The 17641-nt window shown below is 41.8% G+C and overlaps 1 protein-coding gene across 2 annotated transcripts in view; it reads left to right on the top strand.

The window, feature by feature from the left end:
* SLC9A7 (solute carrier family 9 member A7) overlaps nt 1–16844 on the top strand; it is a 67524-nt gene extending 50680 nt beyond the window's left edge. For both annotated transcript variants that reach the window (XM_015812270.2, XM_029283401.1), the window contains 4 exons: nt 875–938; nt 3730–3812; nt 10308–10413; nt 14955–16844. In XM_015812270.2, the coding sequence (XP_015667756.1) occupies nt 875–938; nt 3730–3812; nt 10308–10413; nt 14955–15197 (496 nt within the window). In that variant the 3' untranslated portion in view covers nt 15198–16844. The remainder of the gene's footprint in view (nt 1–874; nt 939–3729; nt 3813–10307; nt 10414–14954) is intronic.
* Nucleotides 16845–17641: the final 797 nt, after the last annotated feature.

Genomic DNA, 17641 nt, shown 5'->3' on the forward strand with positions numbered 1-17641 from the left:
TTGCAGGACTGGCCTAGGGAAATTTTTAGAGGGGGTTTTAATTATATTTTAATTAGATCATAGTTAAATATTTCCTTTTAATTAATTTTAATCCTGTAATTGTTATCTGTGTATTTTTTAATCGATTGTTAGCCGCCCTGAGTCCGCAAGGAGAAGGGCGGGATATAAATTTAATAAAATAAAATAAATAAATAAATAATAAATAAATAAAATAAACCCCGATAACATCTAGTCCATGCTGTAGGGAGCAGTATCAACCTCTGGAGACGGATTCGGTTCCATGCTCCTGATTTTCCCCTTCTTCTATTGATACTCTACAGCAGGGGTGCCCAACCTTGGCAACTTTAAAACATGTGGACTTCAACTCTCAGAATTCCCTAGCCAGCATGGGAAGTTGAAGTCCACAGGTCTTAAAGTTGTCAAAATTGGACACCCCTGTCCTAAGTCTTTCAAGGTCAGATAACTCATTTCCTTAATTAATAGCAATAGCCATTAGAAAATAAAATCCAGATAGGTACTTAGTTGTTTCTCTTAACATATCTGGTTGTCTTATTAAAACAGTGAGAAAGTTGATGAAGCTTTCAAGATCTGCAATAGTCAAACAACCATTCTCTTTCTACACAATATTGATAGCTTCAGTTCTATGGAGTGGTATTTTACTAAGGTTGTTAAAAAAATAGTATCCTGAAATTAGAGTATTAGAGTAGAAGCACAGTAATACTTAACAACCATTATATTACCAGGCACTTTCTGATTCTCTTTGCGCTATGCATACCTACCTATGCTACATCTTTTCCACTGGCCTCAAGCCCAGTGGAAAAGGTATTAATTCAGTTAATTATCTCATGCTCTTTGTTTCCTGATATTTGTACAGAGTTGGAGTTGACCCAGATCAAGACCCTCCACCCAACAATGACAGCTTCCAAGTCTTACAAGGAGTAAGTAGTTAACTTTTTCAAAGGGTCAGTGATGTTCATATACAAGCATGTTCGAGCAGCATTCATATTCTACCTTCCCCCCCCCCCAAAAAAAAACTTGTGCTCAACTTATGTGGCTGTGAAATTCACAGGCAAGCTTCAGCCTTATACTGTGTTTCCCTGAAAATAAGACTCAGTCTTATTTTCTTTTGGGCTCCGAAATAAGCACTAGGGCTTATTTTCAGGGGATGTCTTATAGCAGGAGGTGAGCGCTCGGGGGCCTGCGCATGGGGTGGAGATGCAGAGTTCGAAGTGTGGCAGTGATGGGCCAACCTTGGAGTATCAGGACGGACCAACTATGGTAAAGGTAGGGTATGAGAGAGTTCGGGCGGGGGACATGTGTGCCGTTCCCGTGCCAGGCCAGCCCCTGCAGCTCTGGGGCGGCTGTGCTGGGTGGTGGCAGGAAGGATGCCAAGGCAGGGGCAGCCAGGCTGACGCTCCTCCAGGCAGAGCAGGAGGCCTTTGCCCCGGGAATGCTAGGGGGCCGCCTTCCTGGCCTGGCCCGGCCCACCTGAGAGGTGAGCAGGGAGGTGGCTGTCCAGGGCCAAAGTGCTGGCGGAGTCCCAGAAGGTTGGGGAGAGTGCTGAAACGAGTGGGCATTCTGCCTGTAATGCCCATGCTGGCTGCCCCTTCCCCACCAGAGCGAGAATGCCACTGCATTTCAGTAGATGCTGGCCTTCCCTCCAACAGGCCTGGACAGCTCCTGGAAAGAGAGAGGCCTGTTTCAGCACCTGGCGCCCTTGGGGATTTGCTTTGCCACCTGCTTTCCAACTCTGTCGTGTTTCTCCACCGCTGGGGAGCTGGAGAGCTTGCCCCACCACTACCCAGATGCCCTTGCTTCCCCCAAGCATTTCTTTGCTAACCTGCTTTTCAGCTGTGTCATGTTTCTCCATCGCGTTTCTCTGCCATTGCATGTAGGGAAACAAAAGTTTGTGGGACTAAAAAAAAAAAGTTCAATCAGACCTTCCAACTTCTCGCAAAGTTAGAAGATCTGATTGAACTTTTTTTTTAGCCCCACAAACTTCCTTTGTTTCCCTGCACATGGCGGCAGAGAAATGCGATGGAGAAACGTGATAGAGAAATGTGATGCAGCTGAAAAGCAAGTTAGCAAAGAAATGCTTGGGGGAAGTGAAGGCATCTGGGTGGTGATGAGGCAAGCTCTCCAGCTCCGCAATGGTGGAGAAACAAGACGGAGCTGGAAAGCAGGTGGCAAGGCAAACCCTCCAAGGGCACCAAGTGCTGAAACAGGGCCGTCTCTCTCCAGCAACTGCCCAGGCCTGCCGGAAGGAAGGCCGGCATCTACTGAAATGCAGCGGCATTCCAGCTCTGGCAAGGAAGGGGCAGCCGGAATGGGTGCTGCAGGCAGGATCCCCACTCACTTCAGCACCCTCTCCGACTCTCCAGGGCTCCGCCTGCTGCTTCGGTGGCTATGTGGACAGAGCTGCAAAGGGGGCCAGGGAGCCAAAAGCGCCAGCAGTTTGGCTCAGAAGGGGAGTGAAAGGGAAGAGGTGGGTGAATGGGTGGGGCCTTAACTAGGGCTTATTTTTGGGATAGGTTTTATTTTTGGGGAAACACGGTATTAGAATATAAATGGGGCAGCCAAGTTCTTTGTTTGTTAGGAAGTTTTATTTTTGTCCTTCAATTTTGTTTCATCCTATACATACATACGGAAAGGAAAGGAAAGAAGGAACAATCACATATTGCCTTGTTTTCTTTCATCTTTGTCCTCTACTGCTGTGCCTCCTCACCTTGTTCCCCCCATATCTATTTGATGTATTTCTTACAAAGAAGCTCCAGTTTCGGATTCCTATATCTACTTTTTTAAAATTAGTTTTTACATAACAATACAGCTAAAGCTTAGCGCCCCACACCCCTTAAGCTTGGCAGTCACCAAATCCATTATTGCATTCACCAAGACATGTGAAGGATTAACTTCCTTAAAAGTTTGGAGAGAGAAATAGAATGTTCCTTCTGAATAACCTACTTCCTTTTCAGATATCTCCTAGAACTCTTTCCTTTTTCTTACCTTCTGCTTTCAACTGACTGAATCTTCTAATTTTCAGCAATTGTTCCAGTTCATCTCAGGAAAGAAAATCGTATACTAGTTAAATTATTTATTGATATTTATTTATATTTATACAGACATTTCTCATCTGGTCTTCTCTATAACCAGAGTTCCATTTGATAGTTTTTATGTTATTTAGAGCTGTATAATTAGGATAAAAGGCAGGATGCTATCCTGATACTCATGTCCTAAATAGGAATAGTATAAGTTACATCCTCCTTTTATGTCTTATGGAGGAACTCCATGTTTGTGAATAGTTGCCCTTGCTTCATATAGCTCATATAGCTTAAGTAAACCTTTGATCCAGTTGGTATATTTAGTAACTAGGTTCCATATTTTGCACATTTTCATAAAATGGACTCCCAGGTTTTGTATGGATATGGTCACTTCACATTCTTGTATCAGAAGTTAAACTAGCAAAATGGACATTCTCTTCCCCAAGATGTCCTTTATGCAAGCCTACATTTGACCCTTTTCTGGCAAGATGAGCATACTTCCAAACAAAGTGCAGGGTTTTAGCCCTCCTTCACTTTTATTTTCTAAGCATGTCTCTAGGTGTTATGTTTCTGCCCCCTTTGAAAAGAAAATTTCTGCTGGAAAACTATTGTTACCTTGCTCCTACTCAGATCGTATTATTCCTTTATTTGATAATGTTCTTTGCATAACAAAATTGTCTTTCCTGCCCAGGATGGTCCAGGTGCTGAACGAAGGAATCGGACAAAACAGGAAAGTGCATGGATCTTCAGGCTTTGGTACAGTTTTGACCACAAGTATCCTTTCCACACTCTTAGTGGGCAAAACTCTATGCAATGCAGGAAGCAATTGTAAAACTGCCAATCCTTGTCTGGTCTGAACAGGCCATGTGTTCCAGTAAAAACAACTGCTAAATGACTATAGTGTTATAATCCAGAATAGAAAGGAAGTAGCCAAATGAATCACATTTATTGTGAGCAGAAACTAATATGACCCATCTGTAAGGACCTGCCTCAGCTAGATCTCAAGAAAGCAGAACTCTTGAAACAGGCATTGTCTCAAAAGGAACTTTTATTGAGAGTTAGTGATGACAAGAGAGCAAAGCAAGTTCTAAAGATTTGGTGCGTAAAGGATTACATCAAAAAGGCAATTCAAAACTCCTCCACCCAATGTCCCACTATCCTGTTGAAATCCACAGGTGCCACAGTGTTATGAGAAGCTGGAGATTTAGCGCCCATCTCAAAGTCTCTCTCGGTTTTGTTTCCCAACGGCCCCAGGCTCCATTTTCGGGAGATAAGGCAGATGTTTTCAGGTCGGATTCTTCTCACCCAGAGGAAGGGTACCTCGTACAGAGCAGAGCAAAGCAAATAATATTCCCCATGGAAGCACTCTCCCCCAACATTATGGCAAGCCCCAAAAATACACAGGCAAAAGCAAGAAAGAGAGAAATGGGAGGATTAAAGGCAAATACATTTGAGGAGCTCTGACATCGCCCCCCAATAGAAAGACAAATCCACCTGCAAAACAAAAACAGGAAGGGGTGAAAGGAAAAACAAAAATAAACACATTAATCAGGTTTATTTGGATAGGTGTATGGAAGCGTTTGAGCAATCTAGGTGCCCTGACGTTTTTTTTATAAACCCACTCATTCTGTGAAGCAGGCAAGTCTTTCCAGGCCACTAAGTACTGTGTGGACCCGTGATGTTTGTGAGAATCTAAAATATCCTTGATTTCAATATGTTGCTTGCCCTCAACCATAATAGGTTGAGGAACCAGAGCAGTAATAGGTTGTAGTTTGGAGGTGACCTCAGGTTTGAATAAGCTACAATGGAAAACGGTGAATTTGTCTCAAACTCTTAGGGAGTTCCAGCTCCACTGTAACAGGATTGATAACGCGCTTAATAGGAAATGGAGCAATATATTTTGGCCCCAGCTTCTTTGATGGCTATAATGACTGTAAAAATCTAGTGGAAAGATAAACTCTATCTCCAACATGGAAAGGCTTAGGCTCCATCCTTTTTTGTCAGCCTATGCCTTATAAGCTTCCCTAGCCTCATCCAAAGCTTTTCTAACTACTGGCCAGATGTTCTGCAATTGATGAACCCACTCTTTAAGGGAAGGAATGGCAGGTTCATTGACAGGCAATTCAGGCATAGGAAGGAAACTCTGGCCATTAGCCACTTGGAAAGGAGTGAACCCAGTACTGCATTGTTGAAAGCCACTTCAGCAAATGGCAACATATCAGTCCAATTGTCCTGCTGATAATTAATAAAACAGAGGTATTGTTCTAGAACTGAGTTCTTTCGTTCTGTCCCCCCATTTGTTTGAGGATGATGACTAGATGACAGTCCCTGATCCGAACCTAAAAGGTCCAAAAAGGCTTTCCAGAACTTAGAGGTGAATTGCACACCCGTATCGGATATTATACACTTTGGGGCACCATGAAGGTGATAAATATGCTGAACAAACACCTTAGCCAAAGTCTTTACAGTTGGGATCTTCTGACATGGGATAAAATGGGCTTGTTTAGAGAACAAGTTGGTGACAACCCAAATGACAGTGTTTTCTGTGGTTTCCGGTAGCTCCATAATAAAGTCCATGGAGATCTCTCTCTAGGGTGCCGAAGGGCTCGCTACTGGCTACAGGAGGCCAGGCATTTTTCCCTGCCTACATTTAGCAGCAGCACAAGTAGGGCAGCTAGCCACATAGCTTTCAATGTCCTTCTTTAAGGAGGGCCACCAAAATTGCCTCTTAAGCAGGTGAAAAGTCTTTACAAATCCAAAGTGTCCTGACATTTTTGAATCGTGACATGCCTGCATGATCCTCAGTCTCTGATTTTCAGGCACATACAGCTTTCCTCCAACCCAAGCCAACCCATATTGCACTGAGAAGAGATTTTTATGGCCACTGAACCACTCGTCATTCTCCAGCACCTTCTTGAACACCACATTGTCTAACTGTGGGGTTTTTTTAGTCTGTGCCCTCGTAGTGGCTGGGGTGGTCGATTGCTGTGTGGAAAGTAGAGGTTTAACCACTTCTGCCTTCACACTGTTATATTATGGGATTTGTGACAAAGCATCTGTCAGGAAGTTCCCCCCCCCTTGGCGGATAGTGGATGGAGAAATTAAAACGATGGAAATAGTGGGCCCAGCATGCCTGTTTTGGAGACAACCTCCTGGGATTTTTTAAAGTTTCAAGATTCTTATATCAGTCCAGACCTGGAAAGGTATTTTACTCCCTTTTAGGAAATGCCTCCAGGTTAAGAGGGCCCATCTCACTGCATAGGCTTCCTTTGCCCAAGCAGCCCATTGTTGTTCAGTCTCCAACAATTTTTTGGATATGTAGGCACAGGGTTGTAACTGGCCCTGCTGGTTTTTCTGCAGTAACACCGCCCCCACTACCACATTGCTAGTGTTGCCTGAATCACAAATGGCTTTTCCGTGTCTGGGTATTTCAGCACTGGTTCCGCAGAAAAAAATCTCAAATGCGGCTTGGCATTTAGCTGTTCATTTTAGTGGCTAGCCAGGCTTCGGCTTACTCCCTCCCTTAGTTTTCAATAGGTTTATGATAGGGAGCGCGATCTGAGCAAACAAAGGAATAACTTGCCTGTAAAAGTTGGTGAACCCCAGAAAACTCTGTAGTTGCTTCCTGGTGTGGGGAGGGGTCCATTCCATAACAGCCCGCATCTTCTCTGGGTCCATCTCCACCCCCTCGTGAGAAATGTGGTAGCCCAGATAGTCAATTCTATCCTTATGGAATTCACACTTTGAGAGCTTGGCATACAATTTAGCAGCATGGAGCTTCTTTAAGACTGCCCTGACTAATTTCACATGTTCAGCTTTAGTTTCGGTGTAAATCAGGATATCATCCAAATACACCAGAACCCCCTTATACAGGTGCTCATGGAGGACCTCATTGATCAGTTGCATGAACACTGCGGGGGCTCCCTGTAGCCCAAAAGAGAGCACCCTGAACTGGAAGCAACCTAAAGGGCAGTTGAAAGCAGTCTTCCATTCATCCTTAATCCTGATGCGATAATATGCTTCTCGCAGGTCTAGCTTAGAATGATTTTTCCTTTCACCAGATAGGCTAACATGTCCCTCATGAGGGGTAGGGGTTACACATTCTTCATGGATACTGCATTTAAACACCTATAATCCATACAGAAGCGAAGAGACCCATCCTTCTTTTCTGAATAGAACGGGCTGCTGCCCAAGGTCTGGCAGGCTGGATGAACCCCCGGGCTAAATTCTTGTCGATGAACCTGCGGAGCTCATCTAATTCTTTAGGGTTCATCGAATACAGCTTTGGCTTAGGCAACTTAGCTCCCGGGACGATCTCAATAGCACAGTCCGTAAGTTGGTGAGGGGGAAGCTCATCCAACCTCTTCTCACTGAAAACCTCGACTAGATCTCGGTACTTTTTTGGAATACTCTGAAGCTCTTGCTCAGTGTGGACTGAGCTGCTTCGGACCCTCTGTTTTACTTCCAAGCAACTCCAGGGGAGGCGCTCTCTTTCTTGGGAACCTTAGCTTCCCCTCTCTCCAGTCAATTAAGGAGTTCCATTTCTTTAACCAAGTTAGCCCAAGGACCAGGGGCCATTCCATGCCAGGAGCCATGATGAACACTAAAGTCTCTGGCTTCCCATGGTCAGTCCCAGGGGTTTGGTGACAAAAATTGCTGGGATGCCCCTTGCTACGGACCCATTAAGCTGGCAAAAAGTGATGGGCTCCTTGAGTTTTCTTAGGAGAGGCCCCAGTTTCCCAACTAAGTTGGGACTTATCAGGCACCATGTGCAGTCCGAGTCCAACAGAGCAGTTAGGGCCATTTTCCTGCCCATGCCCGGGATTGTCAGTTCTATGGCCATGGTTACGGGATCAGTCGGCCCACTTACCAATGGATCATCATTGTCTGGTGGTATCAGAGCTCTACCCCCTGCCTTTGGGGCTCAGGGGAGCTCCGCGATCTCTGTGGACTTCAGGGCTATGTCTTTTGAGAGCTGGATGGATTTGCTTGGCTTCCCCCCAGAGGTGTGATCCAACTTCCTAACTGGGGTCTTGCTGTGGCACTCTGCAGTGCAATGCCCTTCCTTGCCGCACTTGAAGCAGGCAGTGGAACATGGTTGGGTTGTGGAGGTTTTGCTAGTCTCTCCCCTTTCCTCAGGCTAGCTTTGTCTCCCCGATTTCACAGGATGGTACAGGTTCTGGGTCTGGTCAATTTCTACCTCTTCAGCCAGAAGACACCATTTGTAGAGAGGAGTGGGTGTTCCATGAGCCACACAGGCATTGTACAGGTCATCGCTTAGCCCATCCTGGAAACAGTTTATCAGGATGTCTTCGGGCCAGTTCAAGCGGCAAACCAAGTCTCGAAACTCCTCCATATATTTGGCTACCAGATGATGCCCCTGTTTTACGGTTTTTGTGTGATCCCTTGCTTTCTGGTCTGCCAGGTAGTCTTCAAAACGACGTCTCAGTGTGGTCATGAAGCAGTTAAAGTTCTGAAGCTCGGGAGTGTTGCAGTTATATAGGGTGGTGGTGCTACCTTCCATGGCTAGGGTGACAACCCAGAGCTTGGCTGCATCATTGGGCAGAGACCTCCCATACACTTGAATGTAGGTAAGGACATGAGCCAGGAAGAAGCCCAACTGCTTGAGGATCCCCATCGAATTTGACTCCCAACGGAACCAGCTTTGGTTCCTCTGGGGGAATTCTCTCTCTGAGCGGTCGTGGGGTCCGAGCTCTCCAGGGGTTTACCTGCTGCTGCACTGCTGGAGTAGCCACCACCGTCTCTGTCACAGTGAGTAGTCCCCGCTGCCGTCTCCGTTATCACCATCTCCTCTGCTTCCAACCTTCTTGGTCAGTTCTTCCTCTTTTTCTGGGCGACTCAATGATTTGGCTTTTAGGTCCTCAAAAGCTTCCACCATATAATTCATGGCTCGCTTGAGGATCCCCTCCATCGGGTCTGACTATGGGTCCAGATCTTCATCATCGGAAAGCAGCTCCGTCCTTTTTTTGTGAATCTTTTTCTGATCTCGGGTGAGAGTTACTTTTTGGGACCTTTCCTCCCAGTCCCCTCTCCTCCCAACACCGAGCAACCATCTCGGCCTCGAGGCGTCTTCTAGGGCAGCAGATTCCTCTACCCAGGTGGAGGTGCTTTCTCCACGATAAATCTGAATGGCTGCGTCACTGCAGTCTTTGGTTCCAACTTCTCTCATTTCGCTGCATGCAGAGACATACTGTGCATGGCCCCCCTCAGTAGGGCAGATGCCTCTCCAGGTTGGGCACTACTGCAGACCTTGCTTTATGTAAGGACCTGCTTCAGATCTCCCAAAAAAGCAGAACTCTTGAAACAGGCATTGTCTCAAAAGGAACTTTTACTGAGAGTTAGTAATGGCAAGAAAGCAAAGCAAGGTCTAAAGATTTGGTGCATAAAGGATTACATCAAAAGGGCAATTCAAAACTCCTCCCCCCAGTGTCCCACTGTCCAGTTGAAATCCAGCCAATCCACAGGTGCCACAGTGTTATGAGAAGCTGGAGATTTAGTGCCCATTTCAAGGTCTCTCTCGGTTTTGTTTCCCAACAGTCCCAGGCTCCGGATAAGGCAGATGTTTTCAGGTCGCATTCCTCTTGCCCAGGCAGAGGGCACCTCATACAAAGCAGAGCAAAGCTAATAATAATCCCCATGCAAGCACCCTCCCCCAACAGTGTGACAAGCCCCTAAAATAGAGAGGCAAAAGCAAGAAATGAGACACCATCCCTCCAAGTGGTACAAGACAGAATACGTGAAGAATTCCTATTAGACTAGCTGAGCTACAAAGAAAACAAAGAATATGTTATTCTATATCATCCAGATTCAGTTCAGAATGTTGGTCCAGATCACCATATGATTGTTGACTGTACATGAGTACATCACTGCTGAATTTAACTGTTACACTCAGGATGCATATATTAATCTTGAAACAACATTTATTCATGGAATTTGGTTTATAAATAGTTTTCACAGATGGTTTCTCCATTAGTTTCACAGCTCGTTTTTACTCTGGAGATAGTTAATGTGCTCTGAAGGCTTCTTTATTTAATCAGCTCTATGATCTGGCTGATGGTTGATTACCTTTTGTCCTGTGAATTTTTCCTTTTCCTTTTTCCTTACAATTCCTGATACCTGGTGGCTAGCTCTATTCATAATACATAGTTCAGTATAAGAATGGGCTGAAATTACTTTATCTATTAATGGTAATTTGAACTATTTGCATATGGTTACTTGATAGGTAATTTCCTTAATGAAATGTGACAGATACCTCAAGCCCATTTTGACCCACAGTGGTCCATTGCTCACAACAACTCTTCCAGGTTGGTGTGGATTCATAGCTCGTTGCTTAACTAGCCCCCAGGTTTATGAGGTAAGTGCATTTTGTTGCCTACCAAACTCTTAAGTAGCATCAGATTCAGGGGAGGAGGGGGAACTGAATGGGAAGAAAAGTAAATATTCCAGGAAATAACCAGGCAATTTTAATACATTTTAATAAAGTTTGCTTGCGTGTTTGGGCATAAATGGGACATATTGAGTGTCAACCCTTTGAGATAGGTGAGGTGAGAAAAAGAGGCTAAGGATTCCAAATTATTTGTTGCTGTAGGGTAGAAGAACAGAATTTTGAAAGCCTATCAGAATTTCTCAAAATCCAGGTGAGGTTGTTTTCAGGCTTTCTTTTTTTTCTCATGCTTTCCTCTTTCTCAGGACTGAGTCATATTTTCAGAAACTCTCTCTCTTCCCTTAACAATTCACATATTCCTTTCCTACTTCCAAGGCCTGGTCTACATTTATTTCACACCATCTCCCTTCATCAAAATCATGCATACATTTTGCCCTAGCTGTAAATATATCTGCTTTGATGTAGAATAGGATATCAGTGTGGAAATTACATATGGCTACTCTAATACTGTTTAGTTATGGGAGTGTGTCAGTCCAACGAGTGTTGTTATTATTGAAGCAAATGTGAAGCAAATAGAACCAGATACTTCTCAAGTGAATTTAGGAGATCTTATCTGCAAGAATGCAAGGAATCGGAGAGGCCGGCTCAGGTTATTTTTGGAACATTTTCAAGTCCCCTGGGATCCAGATGGATTGTTTTTCTCTCTGCCTCCGAAGAATGTTTTGGATTACTGGGACTCCATAGCTTTTCTAGTTAAGACAGTATAATATTGAATATGCAGATTAAGTGAAGTATTTAGTCTACATGTATAAAATAAAAAGATGTCCCTACAATTACACTATATTTCTGAAAAAAACTGTAACTTAATCTAAAACAAAACACTTTTAGAAAAGTAGAAACTTAATAAAGAATGCAAATTTAGGTTTTCTCTTCAAGTAAGTACATTGGGAAGAAATGAGGAGAACAAATGTGCTGTTTTTTGAAGGAAACAAGGAAAGAATCTTTAGAGGATGATACAATAGTATTTTTATTTCTTTTTTACTGGGAAAGTTAGAACGTTAGAGCATAGAGCATTAAGACATCTTTGAAAATATTTATCCTTTCCTTTGTCTCATACAATATTGTAGATAGCAAGGTTTTTGGTTTTGATTTTTAGCCTTTATCTACCTTTGGTTGTGAGTATGGCATGTTAAGATTGGTGCATACGACAAAATTAAATTACAATTTCATTTAATATGGTTACAGTAGTACCTCGGTACTCATTGTTAATTGGTTCTGGGAGGTGTGATGAATACCAAATGAATTTTTCCCATAAGGAATAATGTAGTGAGTCACAAGGCACATGACACTCAAGTTCTAGTTTGTGTGTTGAGTACCAAACAAATGATGAGTACTGGGACAAAATTTTCATGTCAAAATGTGTTGAGTACCAAATTCAATGAGTTTCAAAGAAGTTGAGTACCATGGTACCACTTTATTTTTTAATCAAAAAAGTCTAATATAAGATACTTGCAGAGTTCCATGTAAAGTCTGCATCTTCCTCTCCTTTCAGCAGGGGTTTTTTTTAATTTTATTTTTGCAGATGCAAGTTTTCCACTATGGAAAACTCAATATCCTATCATTATCTCAAAGGCAGAAAAAGGGAATCTCAAAGTGCTTTATTGAACAGAACATGGAAATGTGTTTTAATTGCTCCTGCTGCATCTCCCTGCTTTCCTAGCAGGTCTTTTGTGTCTAAAGATCTAAAGGAGTAGTTTTCATATGAGTCTAACCAAGCAAGATACTGATACTGAAATCCATTTTTAAATGTTTATTTTATTTGATTATAGTAGGTAATTGAAATGGCATCTGACTAATCAATCAGTGAATGATCTATCAGCAAGCTTCCTGTCTCAGGCCATGCATTCACAAACACATAGGGTTTAGGGTTACCTGCCTGAGCAGGGGGTTGGACTTGATGACCTCCAAGGTCTCTTCCAACTTTTATTATTATTATTATTATTATTATTATTATTATTACTACTACTACTACTACTACTACTACTACTACATAGAGAGGTTTGCAAATTTACTATGATGTTTTCAAGCAAATAAACAAGTGGTATGCAAACAAACAAACACACACACAAACACATACAAACACAAATGAAATCAAGTCCCTTAAAGACCAGCAAGTTTGCCTTTAAAGTTTAAATGCAAAATAGCAGGCACAAGAGTGGTCAGAAGGCCAAGAATCCAATATTGTAGCAGGCTCATCAGCTAATCCAGGTCCAGTATCACAGTGATGAGATTTTGAGTCAAGAGACAAAGCACACAGAATCTAGATCAACAAATGGTTGTCTCTAATGGAGTCTTGAACTTGCTGCACTTCTTAAATAGAAGGAATGTTGGTGTTGCTCATCTGGAAGACCAACGGTCCTTTCTGGCAAGGAGCCTTGCAGAGCTGCTCTCTGCTCCTGCTCTGCACTCTGCGCTGCTCTGCTCTGCAGTGTGCTTGCACTGGGTGGGGTGACAGCTCAGACCCTTCATTGTCTAAGATTGGTTGCAGCTGCATCTCCTGTTTACCAGTAGCATAGCTTCCTCTGCCTGCAATTCCTCAGGCAGTAATTTGTCTTGCAGCTCAAGAACTGAGTGTTTATTGTTGGTTTCCTCATCAGAATCTGAGGTGACCAGGACAGCAACCTCTCTTGCATTCCATTTAAGGAACTCCACACAAAATATAGAATGCACTAGTTTAGATACACTAGTTTGGGAGATATTGCTGATTGCCTCCTTCCAATGACAATTTTCATAAATTCTGTGCTGTTGTAAGCCCAACAAGGTAGACCGGACTAAGAAACCAATGCCATGTAAGTTAGGACTCCTTTTATTTTAACACTTATAATATCAGAGTCTTGCAAATTGGAATCTGCTTCCCCCAATGCTTACTTTAATTCCATGTAAATTAGGGAGGCACTTTGAGATGTTTTCTCAAGTCCTTTTCTTGGCCTTGTCTCAAGCCCTGCTGTCTTGATACAGTCATTTCTTCCTGTCCCTCAGAGTGATTTTCTAGCTATTTTCATACTAACCTCTTTTTTATTTAATAAAAGCCTCTTAGAGTTACATACGAATACACATTTCTGAACAGATTTTTCCAGAAAAACTAGTTTTTATCCAAAGGTATTTTTTCTCCAAGTGCACAGCTGGAAACATCATTTATCCTGTGATTTCATTTATTATCAAAATAGTAATATTCAAAACAGGTCAATATAAATCTGATCAGTTTGCTGAAACAAGGCTGAACAGATTATTGAAGTGTACATGTAGTATTCTCAGTCATGCAGTAGAGCACAAATATCGTCACCTGTACAAAATACCTGATTCATAGTACTTAACAAAATAAGTACATGTAGTCCTCAATTTATGACTATTCATTTAACAACAGTTTGAAGTTATGGTGGCCTTGGAAAAAGGTACTTATGATCTGTCCTTGAGGTTATAACCATTACCTCACCCCTACTGTCATGTGATCACTATTTGGGTGCTTGGCAACTGGTTCACATTTATGATAGTTGCAGTATTTTGGAGTCATGAGATCATGTTTTGTGACCTTCCCAGCTGGTTTTTGACAAACGAAGTCAATTTGAAAAGCCAGATTTGCTTAATGTCCATGGAAAAAATGGTCATAAAATTGGATCTGGTCATGATGACTCATTTTACAACTGCATCAATTGTGATTGTAAGCTGAGGACTACTAGTAGGGTAGAGATGTAGAGGGAAAATTAAACAAAAAGGGACATTTATAAGATATAAAGCTACCATATCTAGCTTCTGCCATATCTGGGCTGCCAAAAATAAAAAAGGATAACTACTAGATGGCACCAAAGAATTGGGGTCTTTGATGTCTTTGCTAGAGGTCACCTGTATTTTTGCAGCCCAGATATCACAACAGACCATATCGCTGGATTGGACTCTGATAATAGTTTTATTGAAAGGCCACCTTTCAATGTCATTTAGAACAAAATAAATATCAGTAAAATCAAAAACAAATCCCCAAAGGAAAATTCCCCTCAGTACCTGCAATGGGCTGTGAGAATAAATTTGAGAAACAGGGAGCATACGACAATAGTTAGATAAGAGAGATGGAGTTCAAAGCAAGAATGGAATTTGAGAATGTCTTAGAGATAGCTTTCCCTAGTTTTCTGAGCTAAAGGCAGGGAGGGAAGAGATGCATTCAGGCTGTCAAGAATCTTGCTACAATCTTCTAATAAAAATATTATTAGCATTCAAAACTTTGATTTCCTGATCTGGATTATCTCAAAGAGCTGACAGTATGGACAATACATCTCTATTTTGGGTGGAGGGGGGGGGAAATAGATGGAAATGTTAAACAGGTATACTCCAAAGCTACCTCCAAAATCTAGCCTCTTCCATATGAGGAATGTAGCTCCAGTAGGTTTCTGGCCAGTTCCATTAAGATGCAATGGAAGTTTCTGCTGTTTTCCTTAAAAGCCCTGTTGAACTCATTTCAGAACCAAGAACAGCTTAAAGACGAAGATTCTGATTTTATCTTGAATGACAGTGACTTGACACTGACCTATGGAGACACAACAATAACTGCTAATGGCTCCTCTAGTTCCCATGGTGCTGTTACCAACTTGGATGGCAGGAAGGCAACAAGTAGCTCTGAAGAAGCCTTGGAAAGCGATCTGGGAACAGAAGCACCTGAGGTGATGAGCAGAGGAACTCGGCTTGTGTTTCCGATGGATGCATGAAGACTGCTTGGCATACGGAGCAGTAAAGGATAGGCTCAGTGCCCCCAGATTCACACTATCTGCAGGCCAGTTGTCAGTGGAGACGCTTAGCAAGTAAATTAATGTCTCTGGTACAATGTAAGTTTTTTTAAAGTCTCAAGATGCCCTTGCCCCCTCCATGTCTTTCTAAAATAATAATTTGAGATGCTGAGAGTTTCTAAAATGGGTGAATGGAAAATGGCTAAGATTGTCATATTAAGGGGAAAACGCAACCTTCAAATAAAAAGCAAAAAGTTGTAATCCTCTAATTTTAGGCACTGTGGGGATATTAACCATCCTGGTGGCTAAAATAATTCTGACCCACTTGAGGTCTTTTCGTCAGAAGAAAACTCTTTGGTCACTTTTGTCCTGGACAAAAGATGCAGTGTTGACTTATACTTGGGGGGGGGGGAAAGTAGTTGGAAGAAAGAACGTATAATTTCCATATGAACATTTTTCTGGACTTGTTGCAAAAAAAAAAAGAAGAAAAAAAATCCCTCCTCATTTCAATAATATTTGTATTAGTAAAGTTTGACATTAAATTTTTCTGTATTTGAACGAGGGAAGAAAAAAAAGCAATATTATATACATTGCTCTTTGGACAACTTTTTGAGACTTTTAGTGTGAATCCTGTGGTTGCATTACAAGATGAGCTGTTGCTGTCTAAAATATGTTTTCTGACTTGTGCCCTTAATATTCTCCAGTAGACAAGTGTAGACAGTAACACTCTTCTGTTACAAATGTGAAGAACATTGAATGGGTTTAGTGAAGTTACAAACTGCTGTACAACTGCCCAAGAAGTATTGATAGAATCTGTCTCGGGCTATTGTAATCTTTCCCAGGCTGATGTCTTCCAGATGTGTTAAACTACCGTTATTAACTTCCCCAATCAGCATGGCCAAGCTAGAGATCATCGGATTGGATAAAGCCATTTATTTGGATTTAAGTGGTGTGTCTTTTGTTTAACAGAAGACTACTGTAAACTGTACCTCTTTCTCTGATACTTGCATCAGAACGGAAAGTGTAATCATAATTAGATAGTGTTGGTGTGTTTTTAGTGGCATATGGCACTATGATCCTTATGTTTAAAAATGTCACAGTGCCTTTATGTAATAAAGAGTATCATGTTGTGACCTGACTAGGGAGATCTTGTCTAAGATAGTGTTTTTCAATCTTGGCAACTTCAAGATGTGTGAATTTCAACTCCCATAATTTTCCCTTCTGTGAAGTCCATGCATCTTAATATTACCAAGGTTGAGAAATGCTGGCCTAAGATATAGCAATGCTCATTTGCAAATAAAGCATATGCAATTCTAATTATAAATGAGCATGTGCTTTCCATGGTGTAATTTGACAACTCTCTACAGCTTTCTTTGTCAGGAGGTTAGCTGTTAAAAAGCAAGTGTAATAATACTGTGGCGTAATGATTCAACTCTAATGGGCACTATTTAAATGGGCTGCCCTGTAATTTAAAAATGCTTAGGGAAATAAAAATATGCTCTCACATTCTTGTATTTTTGTTTCCTATTCTAAATACATTTTTAATTGCTGTTTCGTTTTTAATCTGTTTGTGAAATGAAAGCTACATTTGAACCAACCTATGTAATAAAGTCTATTACTTTACCATGACTCTTACGGTATCACTGATCAGTATTTGACTAAGAAAATTCAACTTTTCAAAAAGTAACATTACTTTAAATTATCAGTTTCTATAGAAGTACATGTAACTAGCTTAGTTGTAGAGAAATCAGACACATCAATTTATGCTGAGACTTTAATAATGTAAAGAGATTAAATGATTTTCATTTCACAATTCATTTCACATGCCTAATCCTATGAATTATTAGTCCTCCAAGGTAAACGACACAAGAACAAGACTAGATTAACTAATTGTACTAATTAATTAGTAGAACAGGTCCATGTGCCATGGTAGCCCTCTTTTTCCTAGGAGGTAGTTGCAAGTAAGTTTTATAGCAAGAGAGTGAAGGACACCAAGCTCACAAAACGTAAATGGGAATCTACATTGATTAATATTCTTTACTATTTGCATTTTCTAACGAGAATCAAGAATATATAATGGAATATGAGAATGACCTTGGGAGAAAGGAGGAAGAGCTATAGCCTAGACAACCATCATGCAAAAGATATCTCAGCAGCCAGAAAGAAAAAGGGAAGTATTTAAGAAGAGACCCTCCCTGGTTTTCTGGAAAGTAAAAATAAGGGCAGGGAGAAGTGTTTTTAGACTTGTAAGATTCTTTTAATGTAACCGTACAATAAAGGTAGTGTTAGTACCCAGGATTTGTGTTTCTTGTCTGGACTGTCTCAAAAGACTAACAGCACAGGAGCTGGCATACAGTTAGGATAAAGATTGCTTTGACTTCCAATGGAGGCACAGCAAGCTAAACACGTCTACATGGGGAATGGAG

Source organism: Protobothrops mucrosquamatus, unplaced genomic scaffold (genome assembly GCF_001527695.2).
Source record: "Protobothrops mucrosquamatus isolate PMUCROS unplaced genomic scaffold, P.Mucros_1.0 scaffold77, whole genome shotgun sequence".
Taxonomy (NCBI): domain Eukaryota; kingdom Metazoa; phylum Chordata; class Lepidosauria; order Squamata; family Viperidae; genus Protobothrops; species Protobothrops mucrosquamatus.